Source organism: Enoplosus armatus, chromosome 6 (genome assembly GCF_043641665.1).
Source record: "Enoplosus armatus isolate fEnoArm2 chromosome 6, fEnoArm2.hap1, whole genome shotgun sequence".
NCBI lineage: Eukaryota > Metazoa > Chordata > Actinopteri > Centrarchiformes > Enoplosidae > Enoplosus > Enoplosus armatus.
The window spans coordinates 6,644,261-6,659,446 of NC_092185.1; the positions used below are offsets into that span (position 1 = coordinate 6,644,261).

General features: G+C 41.6%; 1 protein-coding gene across 1 annotated transcript; it reads left to right on the top strand.

Moving 5' to 3' along the window:
- Nucleotides 1–7,173: 7,173 nt before the first annotated feature.
- Nucleotides 7,174–15,164, top strand: fbxo31 (F-box protein 31). Its single transcript, XM_070907266.1, has 9 exons — nt 7,174–7,643; nt 9,345–9,416; nt 10,414–10,490; nt 10,682–10,849; nt 11,017–11,091; nt 11,357–11,466; nt 11,657–11,810; nt 11,959–12,329; nt 13,280–15,164. Exons 1-9 carry the CDS (start codon nt 7,235–7,237, stop codon nt 13,500–13,502), a joined length of 1,659 nt encoding a protein of 552 aa, XP_070763367.1. The 5' UTR covers nt 7,174–7,234; the 3' UTR covers nt 13,503–15,164.
- The last annotated feature ends 22 nt before the right edge of the window (nt 15,165–15,186 follow it).

The window sequence follows — 15,186 nt, forward strand, 5'->3', positions numbered from 1 at the left end:
GGGTACAGGAAGGCTTATGTACCAGTGTCATCATGCCAATTAGTGATAGACGTCAGTGGTGGGAATGCTCAAAGGGAGATTTAATTCATCATCACACCAGTGTGTGCCTGTTATAGTGGCCCCTGTGTTCTCTTGTATGGTGGGGAGATGGGTTCACATGGGAACGGAGAAAACCGAGAACATGGAACCAAACATCTGTCAGGGGTTACTGGACTAAAAAGCAGTGTTGTGATAGAGTATGTGTACTGAAAAGAACCTGTTCATCCCCTTGTCCCAATGAACTTAATGTGAACAACCTTTAACTTCTGCAATCCCATGACCCTGATCTCCTCTACCTTTGAACAACCCTAAACCTTAACCAATAATTCTTACCTTTCCCGTCTTAAACCGACTTCACTGATTTCCATTACTTGCCCATTAACCAACAACTTAAACCATCTTCAGTCAACCTATAACCTTTCCTACCCTTCCCCAGTTCACAAACAATCCAATGTGCCCTCCCTCTTAAACCCAAAAAAGCTTCAAACAAACTAGTTCATATTACGCGTCGAATGAGATAGCTGTTCAGAACGGCCACACTTGAAGGCGAGGTGAAAAGCCGGCTGTTCATTCAAGAAATGGGATAACAGCACACACTTCCAGACAGTCATGGTGTTGCACTTGTTTGTAAACACCAAAGTTAAGTGGGTGGGATTGTTGGTTTTGGAAAGTTACAATTGCCAGAAGCTTTGTTTGCAGCATACTGACACCTTTAGACAGATGCCACTAACTTCTCCATCAACCTACGATTTAACCGACTTCAGTCAACTGAAAAACATAACCTCTCCTATCAACCAATAGCAGCAACCTTCCCCTCGTGACTAAAATTCAAATTTGCCTTCCCAGTCTACCAACAATCTCACCTCCCTCTGAAACCCAAATGGTTTCAGTATACTTCAAACAAACTGGTTTGTGCAAAGTGTCATCGGAACACAAACAGAACGTTACACAAATTGTAACAAACAACCTGTCCTATCGACCAGTAGCCTTCCCCTAGTGACTAAAACCCAAACCTCCCTCTGGAACCGCAACAACCCTAACCCAGTTAACTGAAGACTCAACCCTGTCCCAGTCAACCAATGACTAAACCTCCCCTACCAACCAACAGTCCCAGTTAACTCTCCCTCCCCACATGTCTTTCCCCACCTGTATCCCTGAGCTCAGGCAGAAAAGACGCTGAGCGTCGTGTTCAGCAGGTACGAGGACGAGGTCGAACAGGCGCGGTAGCCTAACAGATGTTATCAGTGGTGTCGGTCAAGTGTAGTGATTGAGTTTTTCATTCGTGAGTCAAGTGTGTCAACTGTGAGCACTAAATGTGAAATTGCAATATTGCAATGTCAACACACACAAACTATATCTGGGCTGTGTTTCTTTTTTTATAGGAAAAGATATTCAGGTCTTCCTAGTCTTCAGAATAAGTGCTTTCTGTTCCTGAACCTGCTGGACTGGCATTATCAACACAAAAAGGAATCCTCTTTTTGAAGTGGTGATCTTTGCATTATGTACATTTCTGTTGAATCCTGAACTGCCAAAATGATGTTGTATCCAAATTCAGCAGGGACAAGTCCACTTACTGTATTGAAAGATCAAATCATTGGCGTTGTAAGATATAGATGCTACCATTTCAGAAATTGGAAGTCCCCAGATTGAGACAGGAGAGCTTATTAAACAATAACATTAAAGGAACTTTTTTTTCCTTGAAATGGAGGGATTTGTTGTATGAACCTGCTCCTTCAGATGGATCTCAAAGGACAATACCACAAATCCTGAGATTAAAGCACAAGCTTGCTGCATTACAAAGAAGTGCTGAAGAGCTTTTTGTATGTTAATATGGAATTAAACAGAGTATGCATCTCTTTGTTGTGATGTGACTTATCCCCACATTGCCAATATTTTTCTAGGAGGAAATACAAACCTCTGTCTGACATTAAGGCTCAAGTCTAGTTCATATTTTCGGGAGGAATTGCTGGGCTTCTGTCTCGGAAACCCCTTCATCCCCTCACAGTTAGAGTAGTGCATCTCTTTTCTTTCTGGAGCATGTCTGGGCTGAAATGTGATGCTGTTATTTGTTGGCTTGGTGGCTGTCAGTTCGGGTCTGTCTTTGTCTGGTGAACTGATCATGACTTCTGGCTTCTTGTTGGGTACGGGGCATTAACAAACTCTGGTCTGTTCATTAACAGTGCCTCTGGTTGTGCTGGAATTTTTGTTTGTTGCTTTCTCTTTGCAATATTGAAGTGTTTTTGCTTACATTTTTAGTCGTCCAAAAACCTATTCACCCCTGAGTAACCCTAAAGGTTGTGTTGAAGGTGTTAAGCTCTTCAGACTGCTTTATGTAGAAGATTATCTCAGACTGCTTTTATGTTGATCTGTTTAAGTGATGAGGGATTTTTAGCCATGCTCGCAGCAATGTCTGTCTGTCTGTTGGCCTGTCGGTCCATCACTTTGGTCAGGACTGAAATATCTCAACAAGTATTGGATGGCATGCATAGTTCCCAGAGGATGAATCCTACTGACATTGGTGATCCCCCTCACTTTTTATGTTGCACCACCATAAGGTTCACATTTTTGGCTTTTAGTGAAATTTCTCAACAACTATTGGATGGATTTTCATCTTTCTCTAGCATCACCAACAGGTCAAAGTTTTAATTTATCCTGGGAAATATCCCAACATCCACTGGTTGGCACAGATATTCATGGTGTCCAGAGGAAGAAACCTATTTACTCAGGTGATCCTCTGTCTTTTCATCTAGCACCATCATCAGGTCAACAATACAATTTGTCCAATACTTTGGTTTATGACCAAATACTTGCAAAACTAATGACATTCCCATCAGCCTCAGCTGCACTTTATGTTTACTGGTAATTAGCAAATGTTAGCATGCAAACAGGCTACACTAAGATGGTGAACATTATACCTGCTAAACATCAGCAAGTTAGCATTGTCATTGTTAGCATGCAGATGTTAGCATTTAGCTGAGCTGAACAGAGCTGCTAGCATGGCTGTAGACTCTTAGTTTGGTTAGGTACTCGTGGGGCAGGATGAAATTCTTAAATAAGAAAGTAATAATGATACACCTCATGAAACAAGGATTTTTTTTATTAATACATTTCTGCATAGACCTCCAGTGACGTCCTGTAAATGTGCACATGATTGTGGGGGTGAATACGTTGTTGGCCGACTATAAAATAAGCTGTTACAGGTGTCTTTTTTTTCATATCACACGGACTCTTGTAACTGAATCTGCATATCTTACACCAATTTTTTTTGACATCAGCTGTACAAACTGCCTTCATTCAGAAGATCCCAGAAAAAGTAAACAGATAAAAGTTCTGTAATATTTCCACGTCGTTTGGCCACAGTGTTGTCTGAAAAATGTAATTTGTGTCTAATGAAGAGTTTAGCCATTCGAACATGGAAGGAAAAGACTGGCCAGGGATGCAATTTTAACAAAAAATGGCAACTAATATGTCCCCAATTCCTTATGATGTCCATTCATTGTGTGTTTTGTTCTTTGTCGGCTTACTCGGGTGGATGTTCTTCTTCTTTCAACATGTTAGCCTGTGTTCACTCATGGATAGAGCAGAATAGTCATTCACTCTCTTCACTCAACAAGTTTTTCTTTGAACGAGCCCGAACTTGTGTTCCAGACAAACTGGACCTTTCCCTCTGTACAGTAGGTACCTCGAGTGCCTTTCTTCAAACAGCAGATAATATTTGTCTCTTGACTTGCACTGTGACTTGTAGAACCTTACTAACCCTCCAGATAATCCTCCCACCCGACCCGCCCTCCTCTGGTCTGTCCCATCCCACCGAGCTCCCTGAAACTTCGGAGCACAAACCCGGTCCCTTCACCTCAGGCTGCCAGTAGTCAATGCAAGTTGAAACTACATTTCATATTATGCCGTTTAGATTGACCAGATAGTGTTCTGTTGTTGTTTATTATTATTATTATTATTATAGGAGTTGCCTTAAATGTGTTTTATTTTCCTTTTTACGTGGTTAACTTTTACATTAGGAAAAAAAACTCACTGCAGACGCTGGCGAAGCTCAGAGGTAGTTTGGTGAAAATCTGACGCTCAGCGGTCAATAAAATGCTCCAAAGAGGGATTGTTGATGATGAGATCTTGCTCGGTGTGACAGCCAGTTGTTTTGTGATGCACTTTTGGTTTGACCAGTATTATTATCAGAGTGTAAAAAGGGGATCCGTCAGCCACATGAATTGCAGTCATGAATCTTGCTCCGGATTTGAGTTCCTAGGGGCGTGCTAGTCCTGACTCGGGAGCTTCTTCGTTTTCCTTTGACTCGTTCATCTTTCCCTCTGTGCTGTGGTTCTTCTTCTTGTGTTTCGGAGGGGGGATGAGTTTGCTAAATCAGGTCATGTGAGCCGGAGCCTGTGTGCATTTGGAATGAACAAACTAACCTGCACCCTGATGGACAGACTTAGTCCCAATTAGCAACATCTGTCCACTCAGTCTGGTGGAACGCATGCCTTCTTATGCAAATTTTTATACAAGTTTTGTCAAACCTTTTTAATATGCATTTGCTTTTGTTTTTTAAGTTTTTATGTGAAACTCAAGTCACCTTTTTTTCTTTGAACATTCTGGCATCCTGATGCCAAACGTGTGCAGTTTAGGTGTTGAACAGTTTGGTAGCCATCCACATTAGAACGGAAACATTTCTTCATGACATGTTTTATGGACGGAGCTGAGACGGTTTTGGCTCCTTAGTTTAGATTTTAATTTGAACTTGGCTAATGCACCATGCTGAATGTTGGGATCCCAGCAGGGCTTTGGGGTGGGGGGGGTCGACCAAGTCTTAATGTCTAAATTGTGTCATTGTCCTCTTCTAGAGAAAAGTCCACGCTTTCTATTTAGTCAAGCTCTAAAAGTGAATTTATCCAAAGAACACTGCAAATGTGCATTTCTGTTTGGAAGCCTTTTATGTAGTTGATGCATATCATTTGGAAATTAATTTCTGCGTCAGCATCGTGTGCATTCACCAAGCTGGAAAAGGACCATTTGTCGGCAGCTGAGAGCTGTTCAGTTTGTATTTGAGGAAGTCTTATATGCATTCAAAATGTCCATCTCCAGGTCCCTCTGTGGTAAAGTAGTTCAGTCCGACTCGAGTCTTTTCAGATTTTAGTTTTGAAACGATCAAGTCATGATTGTGGCCTTCTAGTATTCTGTCGATACATGACATCAACCCGTTGTTACCGCTCACCATCCATCCTGTCCGGACCCAACTGTACACCTGAAGCTTCTTACCTCATCCACAGCTAATTCCATTGGGGGTGTGTTGAGTGCAAAAAAAATAAAATAAAAAATTAAAGAAGTCTTTTTTTATCTTCCATTTGGTGAGATGCATTGTAGCGATATGAATAAAGAAAAAGTTCACCTGGTGTGCTGAATAATGTGTAAATTGGTAATTACACAATCTGAATATTTGTATAATTGTTTGTATTTTTTCATAATGATTTTGGAAAGGAATGTGTTTATTTTTTTGACTTCTGTTCCAGATGTGTCTTCTGTTGGCCTGACATTGTGACTGGTCTGGTGGGATTCTTACCTCTGTATTGAGCCTCTTCTGTGATGAATTCTTTGTATGCAGTGTTTAGGAAATACTGTAGGGAACATGGGGAGGAGTTGATATTAGGAGCATTTGATCAATTTGTATTTATTTATTTTATCATTTTGTTAATAAATTGTGAAAAGCAGCGTCGATTTTGTTTTTTTTATTGTTACTAATTGTTACACGACAAATATTCAGAGTAAGATCTGGCTAATTTTCGCTTGCCTGATAATAATAGTCATTTTATTTGTATGATATCTGAAATGAATATATATGAAGTATGGCAGATATAGCATGAAAGTGTAGGTTTAAATAAATTAAATATGTGGTTTACTTACAGTGGCAGCAAGTCAGCATGCTAGCGAATGAATGAACATTTCATATGCATGTTAGCTATTAACAGTTATAGCTGACTCATTTAGAAACAAGCATCAGTAGCAACAAGAACAATTCTCCATTCATAACCAGCTAGCTGATATATAACTGATAACACTTAGATATGTTAGCCTATTTCCTTACATGGGAAATCTTGTACACTTAATAACGGGCTGGCAAAACGGTAATAACACTGACATTATCTAAACATTAGTACAAGATGGAAATGAGAATCCATAGTTTAATGCTTTAATTTGATCCCCAGTTAGCTAAAACAGGCCCAAATAAATATATATGTATTGGTTAGCCCCTGTGTATAGGAAGTGTTTTACAACGTTACAGTGTACAGGTTGTGGCACGACTAAAGCACAGTGAACTGCATAGGTCCAGTAGTGTACTTCACCGGTAACTGGTGATAAGAAATGAAAGTGTGAACAGCCGCCATATAATATATTATTGGAAAACACTGCATCACAGAAAGACAAATGGCAACCAAATGTTTCATAACCTCATTTGCAATAATCATAACCATTTACAATACAAGGGTATAAAGGCTTTAATGTCGCTTTAATGCTGTCTCTCTACCCTGTAGTGACATATACTAGAAACTAAAAGAGCCAATCGGCATTGAGGATCCAACTGTTCCCACCCTGGACACAATATGGCCCCCACAACACTGACCTCTCTACATGTTTTACTGTTGCCTCTAACAGACTGCTGCTCTTTCAGGTTCACCACATGTCATCATTTGATTAATTGCACATTTGTCGAGGTTGATCAGGTGATTTGCACTAAGAAGATTTTTTGCACTGGAGCCCCTTTACAGGTTAATCCAGCAATTAGTGCATGCATCGAGTACTTTTACTTTCAATACTTTAAGTAGGCTACATTTTCCTGATTTTACTTACATAGGGCCTACTTTAACTTAAGTAACATTGTCAGTGCAGGACTTTTACTTGTAGCAGAGCATATTACAGTGTGGCATTAGTACTTTTACTTCAGTAAATGATCTGAATGCTTCCTCCACACGTATTTTCTTGCACTAACATACTGTGCACAACGATTACTGTGTTTTGGTAGGAAGGAGCAGAGGCAGAAAGACAAGTTACAGTTACTACGCTCTTTACGTGCACCGGTGTGACGTCGGAAGAAATATTTCTGCCCATGCTCCCAAGGACAGCAGGCGATCAGCCACACTGCAGCTGATAGATGTGTTGTAGTGATGTAATGGTGCCTGTTTGGTGACTACGGATGGCTGTTTGTGCCAGGCTCTGCGGAGTGGGTCAGTCGCGGAGGTGCAGGAGGCGACAGCGGCAGAACCAGCAGGATCAGGGTAGCGATTCCGACATGGACGAGGAAGAAGAGGAGCGGATCGTGGGCCAGAGGCAAGGCGGCGATGGCGGCGGAGGCCCGGAGAGCGGCGTCGCCACTGCAGGGCCGAGTGACGCTTGCAGCGGTCATGTCAACAGAGGAGGCTGCCTGGATCGCAGAAGCACGGGACCTCCACACCCGCAATCATTAGCGGATTTACCGCCGGAGCTTCTAGTGGAAATATTCTCCCTGCTCCCCGGAACAGCACTACCAAATGTTGCCCTCATCTGCAAGAAATTCAGACAAATCCTCAACACAGAAACCATCTGGAGAAGGCGGTGCATGGAAGGTAAATATAGCGATTACTGGACACGGAGGTAATTTAAACTTTAATGTCCAACATTAGGCTGCTAAATAAAGGTTTGAGTCACATATTAATATCAGAGATTCCTTCTTGTCGACAGGTTATTTGTGTCAGGCTCGGTGCCCAGACCCCGGTCCCTCGGATACGCGTTCCCCTGAAAGCATTTCTATTGATCTGCACAGGAACCATGAAGGAAATTACCGTTAACGCAGTCTCTGCGTCCTCAGTCACCGCTGTAATAAACAGACCGAGGCCTCGCACTGTTATTAGGCCCCTGTCAGCCATTCTGTGCCGCTGATAAGACTTGATGCAGGGCCGGATCCAGCCTTTTGGGGGCCTTGATCGTTATTTTGGTCCCCACCACCACCACCCTGTGTTGGTTAGACAGGGGACTGCTCACAAATAGCTCACATAACATGTACATCCATACACTTCCTGATGTTCTCCTAGCTCACTGCTGATGTTTGGAAACTCCTTGTTAAGTAGTACTGCTGAAACAATTAGGCAATTTGTAGGAAAAATGCATTTTTATTAATAAATACGTTTTTGAAAGTAGGAGTGGGCAAAAAACAAACAAACGATATCCTCTAATACTGCATATATGAATTTAAAATCAAATGAGAAGTTGTTAATGGATAAAATAACCAAACAAAGATCCAATATTGCCACAAAGCAGCTTTGCTCATTGATGTGCAACATTTCTCTCAATAGCCACCCAGAGATAGATGGAGGATGGATACCACGATATAAAGGGTATCGACAGACACCTTTTATATTGTCTTATTGCCCAGCCATGCTTTAAATCCTTTATAAAGAAAAACACTAACACTAAAACACTAACTTTTTATCGGTTTCATAACATTATTTATTGAATTTAGATTTCTTTTTTGCTACTTAAAGATACTACTTGAGGCTTGTGTAATGAGCATTTTTCATTTGATTTCATGTCATTGGAAGAATACTTTGCAGATTAATTGATGATTAAAAATAAACGTAAGTTTGCAGTAACATGAGTAGTTAGCTGGGAGGAAATGTGGGGCTGCAACAGAATCTGGGAGTAAACTGCAAACTGTATGTGAGATAAAAGTAGTAGTCGTAGGAATGTTGTGCATTGAAAAGTAGCACAACAAACCAGCATACCAGGCATTCACAGTAAGCCAAGAAGCTACTTTTATGTGCAGTGCACAACAACAATCCAGCACTGTTAAAATCACTGAATGAAATCCAAGAATTTAACTTGTTATTCTTTATTTAAAACCTTGTAACTACACAAAGGCAAGCCCTCGTTTTCAAAGGTGCTTAGATAGAAGACAGCAGTTAGCTCTCATAAAAAATAACCTAACATTTATATTATATAACAAATATTTTTGTACATACTCTTATTTCTAAATGTATGCTACTTTCTACTCTTGAATGGGAGCACTGGTACCGTATAATCCCCCCCCCCCCCCGGGGATCAATAAAGTATTTCTGATTCTGATTCTTGATTTAAATGTTATTTTTTGGGGGGTTCTCCCTGTGAATCGGACGTGATCGGGTCACGTCTCTGTCTGCTGACTGGAGTTCCAAGTGTGGACCGTCCATCTTGCTGGCTGCAATTCATCTGCTCCAGATATTTTTTGCATGCATAGCCTTAATAAAGCAAATAAAATGTTAATCCTTCTCCTATGTGTTTTCCCTCTGCAGAGTTTGGGATGAAGGAGGATCTGAGGAAGATGGAAGTCGGGGGAGTATCTAGCCGGGACCTCTATGTTAAACGTGAGTTTGACAGCTCTCATGTCACCCATGAATTGATCCAGTGACGTATTTGGTTCATCTCTACTACATCTGGTCATTTAACATTTGCACCCCCATATTTTCTTGTGTGTACATGGGGAAGGTATCCAGCCTCCAGATCTCCCTAATGTAGGCTGTGATTTGCAGCAGATGGGAAACAATTGCTTTTTTGATACGAATGTGGTTTCTCTGTTCCACTTTAACTCATACTGTTGATACGATACAACTTTATTTTTTTTAATGTACTCTCTCCCATCTGTTCCTCGTTTTTTCATCAGCAGAGATATAGAGCTTTGCATTTTGAAAACAAAACATGGCCAGGCAAAGTGGTGGCACCTGTTGGCCCTTTTGAATAGATTATTTTGGCACATTACTGCGTTCACTAGACGGCTGCGTTGGACTGGGCCCGCCTTGGTCCTAGGCTGCTCTACACATGCCTGTGTTGTGCCTGTCCAGGTGTCAACCCACGGGTCAAGTCTGGGCGCTTTATGAAGCTCCTCCCGGACTACGAGCACATGGACTATAGAGACGTGTACACACACTGTATGTACATGGGCCTCAAAGTGGATATCTGCAGCATGAGGGGTTGTGTGAGTGGGACTCTTATTGATTTAATTTGCAAGCAAGCAGTTGCAGCAGTGTTTATGCATCCTGTGTGAACGGTAAATGTGTTTAATAATTCTCCTCAGCACTGTTTGCCGTCCTGTTATGTGTGAAATGGGAGGCTTGATAATTTGGTGTGCTGTGTGTGTGTGTGTGTGTTGTTTAGACTGGCCGACAGGAACGTGGTCAGTTTACACTTTCTTCCCTTTGGGTTTACATCTCATAGCCTCCATCCTGACAGACATTAAACTAGAAGTCTGTGGATTTTAACATCTCCTCTTATGTTTTTAACCACGCACAGTGTAGCTGCTTGTAAAGTACGGGTGTAGCATTGAAACTGATTAGTATGGTGTGATGTTGTGCTCTTGTGTTGCAGTGCTTCACCCATACAGACATATCTTGGGCTTATGGCAGCCTGACATCGGGCCTTATGGTGGATTGCTCAATGTTGTGGTAAGTAGTGTTTCCCAATAAAAACATTTGCATTATAAGTAGAAACAATGACAGCCTCTTTTGCATGACGCACTTACCATCATTTATGAAGCAACAATATTCAGCTGCTAAAGCGTTGGCAGGAAACCAGGAAATCATTTTTAGGATAATTTCAATGGCTGATAAATCATTAAACCTTTTTTTTTGTCCAGGTGGACGGGCTGTTCATTATTGGCTGGATGTATTTGCCGCCTCATGACCCCCGCGTGGAGGATCCCATGAGAAGACGGCCGCTCTTCCGTATCCACATGTGGGAGAGCAAAAAGGCCACTGTGGAGTGTATGTACGGACACAAGGGTCCCCACAAAGGAGACATACAGGTACAGGGCCCACACAGCACAAAGGCTTCTCTGTGCACCAAAGAAACGAGCTCATGTAGAGTAGAGTTTGGATATTTGTTGACACAGATTACCGATTTAATTTGAAGGTTAGGAGCTAATAAAAGTAGGTCATCCTTTTAATATGTGTCGCAATCTGTTATCTTTAGACTGTGAAGAAGGATGAATTTTCAACAAAGTGTAACCAGACTGATCATCACCGCATGCCAGGGGGCAGACAGGAGGTGGGTCAAATCAAATAACTGTTACGACATGAATCCGGTTGATGGCCTGTAATAAATATTCACTTATCTTGCTAGATTATATTTTTAAAGCCCAGACGGTTATCAGCATTATATAATTTCTGTCTGTCTGTCTGTCTGTCTGTGTGTCTGTCTGTCTGTCTGTCTGTCTGTCTGTGTGTGTGTGTGTGTGTGTGTGTGTGTGTGTGTGTGTGTGTGTGTGTGTGTGTGTGTGTGTGTGTGTGTGTGTGTGTGCACACGCATATAGGAGTTCAGGACATGGTTGGAGGAAGAATGGGGCCGAACACTAGAAGAAATCTTCCATGAGCACATGCAGGAGCTCATCCTGATGAAGTTCATTTATACCAGTCAATATGAGTACGAGTCTCTTCCTTTCATCACACTGTCTCCGTAGCTGAAATTGAAAGAGTGTTAATGATTGTAACGCCCTCAGTAGCTCTTATAGGTTAAACATTAATGATAAGAATGGCTAGCCGTCCATGTGGTTCTGATGGTTGTGGCAGAGGCTCAGGTAAAGCCGCGGCTTTCGTCTGCTTGCTCTCGACAGTAACTGCTTGACATACCGGAGGATCTACCTGCCTCCCGTGATGCCCTCTGACCTGCTGCAGCCGGGCCTCTTCAAAGGCACCTATGGCAGTCACGGCTTGGAGATTGTCATGTTCAGTTTTCATGAGACTTCTGCGAGAGCCACCAAGCTCACTGTAAGTTGGTGAATAATCAGTCTCAGAGGCTGAGCTTGTCTTTAAAAAGAAACGTTTTCTAACTAATAGAAATGACTCATATGCATATCAAGTGCCACCAAATTCATCTGTTAGTGGTGCAGACTGTAATTTTAACTCCTTCCTGCAGGGAGACCCCAATGTTCCTGCAGGGCAACTCACTCTGGATGTTGACCTGAACCGGCCTGTGGTCCTCCCAGACTTGGAGCACCAGCGCAACATAGAGGAGCTGTCCCGGCTGGTGCTGGGGGTACACGAGGAAGTACAGAGGGAAGCAGAGCAACAGGCCAAGGCCACTTCTGACACAATCAAAGGAGGAGAAGGGGGGGCCTGCGATGGTGCCAGCGCAGCAGAAGGGATGGAGGCAGACCATGGTGCCTGTTCAGACAGCGGCCAGCCCGGGTCCAGCACCACCACCAATCCTCCTGAAGCCCAGCCCTTCGTCCTGCCCCTGGGGGTTATGGCTCGCAATGAGGTGTACCCTCGCACCTGCAGGAAATGGTAAGAACTCCGCTAAAAGGGAATGGAAAATGCATACAGGTGGACTGATTGTAGTCGCTTTTGTCCCAGTGACGGACACTATCGTTCCTGAGCCGTTGTAAGTTGCTGTGTTGTTGAAAGGTCATGGCCAACAGGCTGTAATCATATCGGCCTCAAATTACTGCTCTAATGTTGGCTGAACAACTGTTGTCTTGATCCATAGAAATCATGTTCTATAGATGAGGGTATTTAATTTACCATAACAGAATGATTATGGTGATTTTTGGCTTCCACAATTAAATAAAGAGGGTTTGGTGCAAAATGGATGGTTGAGCAGAGTTCCTGCTCAGCTGCATCAAATCAAGATAAATTGTTTTGCCAGTCTCTTTGACCGTAGCGCAGTCCCTTATAACAACATACATTTGTTTTTATTTGGTTTATGCTTTTATTTTTCATCATCTCTTAAATCATTTATTATTACTGCTGAGCATTTGACCATTTAACGTTCTGCCTCTTTGCTACATGGTCACTGTTTGTCTTTATATGTCCTGTTCGTATGTTGTTTGTACTTTTACTATGCCTGCCTCAGGAGTTCTCCTTTGGGACTCTTAATTTTATTGAGTTAATTGAATTGAAAAGAAAACGCACTTATTTCACTCAAAGAAACACTTGATAGGATGAATAATTACAAATTGAAAGTGTGTTATTCAGTTTGAAGGTGGATGTGGATAATTGTGATGCAGCCCTATTTCTATCATGTGTTGTCAGTCAATTCATTAGTCCCTAAGGAGGTTGCTATAAAGAGTTATGAAAAAGTTTATTTAAGTTATTGATTGTTAAAGTAAAATACTGCATTCATAACAATTACCTGTTGTTATTTTCTGTATTTTCTGTTTGTTAGAACACAGTCTACAACCCATTGAAATTGATATGCACCAAAATAGTGATGAATTGACGTTCCTCCATTTCAGCTTCTATGGGACGGGCCTGATCGCCGGGCACGGCTTTACAAGTCCAGAACGCACCCCGGGGCTCTTTGTGCTGTTTGATGAGGACCGCTTTGGTTTCATCTGGCTGGAGTTGAAGTCTTTCAGTCTGTACAGTCGCCTGACGGACAACCTTGCCCACGCTCACGCCCCAAACATGGAGCGGTTTGAGGCCATGCTGCGCAACATGCAGTCCTGGACATCCTGATGCACAACGCTTTATGTCTCCTCTCACAATACAATGCATAATAATACCATTATACACAAATCACCTCTGTCCTCCGCTGACAATGTTACTATCATGACAGCTCCTGAGCTTCACTCTCCAGGTTCTATCTGTGTCTGTTTCACAAACATTGGGTTTTACTGTGTATTTAAGCTTGTTATATCACCCCAAGCACTTTGAAAGCCCCCCCCCCCCCCCCCAAGTCACCGTTTATCACCTCACCTCACCCCACCTATGTGACCTCAATCCTCCAATGCAGCATGATAACAGGTCACATTACAGTTTTCCCTGCCGGAGAAAAGGAATGATATTTCATACCACTTATCATGGATCAAACTATACGTGCCTCTTATTCTTAAACCATGTCTGTACTTGGTTGTGCTTGAAGAAGATGAAGGTGTCCAATGTATTCTACTATATAGTATTATACTGATTTGAGTGCCCAACATATTGAACTGCATGCTACGTTTTATTTAGATCTAATTGCATTACACTCATAAACCATTATCTGATGTTTTATTTCCATTAAGCGGCATGCCCTGCTTTTTAGTTTTTGTTTTGCTTCAGAGACATCAGAATTTTAAAAAAAGAAGAAGACAGCATCTCAGGTGTTTTTCCCACATGTCAGTGAACAACAGTATTTATGTGTATAACAAAAATGTATGAAGTTACATTCATTTTATTAACTTGTCCAATAGTAATACTGAGTGAGTTTTACATCTGGGCAATTTTCTAATCATTGACGAGAGGATTTGCTGTCTTATCAAACACTGTAGCTACATCAGCCAGTCTGATATGTTTTTGCTCTTTGAACCGAAGAGATATCTTTTTCAGTGATATGCTTTCGCTCATGGCCCGACACCAAACATACTTTTAATGTCGCCACACCTGACATAATATTATGTAAGTTGGAAAGATGTATTGTACTGCAATAGAATAACATAACCGAAGCTGGATTTAATCAAAATATCAAAATGATACAGTTTATGTGCTTCTATAATTATGATCTGAAACAGAAACGTCTCTTACCTTTTGAAATGTATTGCATTTGTTGTTTGTTTAAATGGCTGACGTGACGTTTGCCTGGCTTTATCCCTGCAAAGCTATTCCCTCCAGTTTTCCAATTTATTTCAAACTTGAGATCAGGCTAGCTGAACATTATACAAACTAACAGCTCAAAGTGCATCTCAAAGTACCAAGTAAGTGTCTGTATGCCTCATTACGGCCTGATGGTGATGCCCAGTAGCTTTCCTACTCCAAGTGCACTTTTCTGGGCAGTATAGTGAATCATTCAAAACCACTGGCCAGCACTTTTATATCAGACTGCAGCTTTACTAACATTTGCAAAAAAAAAAGAAAAAGTAAAATGTCTGCTAAAGCATCAACTTGATTTTATCACATTTTATTAACTTCCTCTCAAATTGAGTACATTTGTTTTATACATTCTATCTGTAAGCCCTCTGCACACAGCTATTTGAATGATTTGCCTTTGAAAAGTGTTGCTTTGTACTATTTTCAATGCCATTCACCTGATTTTGTGGAAAACAAATTAAGTTTGACCTATTGAACTGCTCACATCGGACTTCAGGGAGCTTTTCAGCTTAAGCGCTCTTCTCAGTAATAAAAAAAAAAAACTGAAAAGAACCGTTCGGGTCTAATCTGTTCA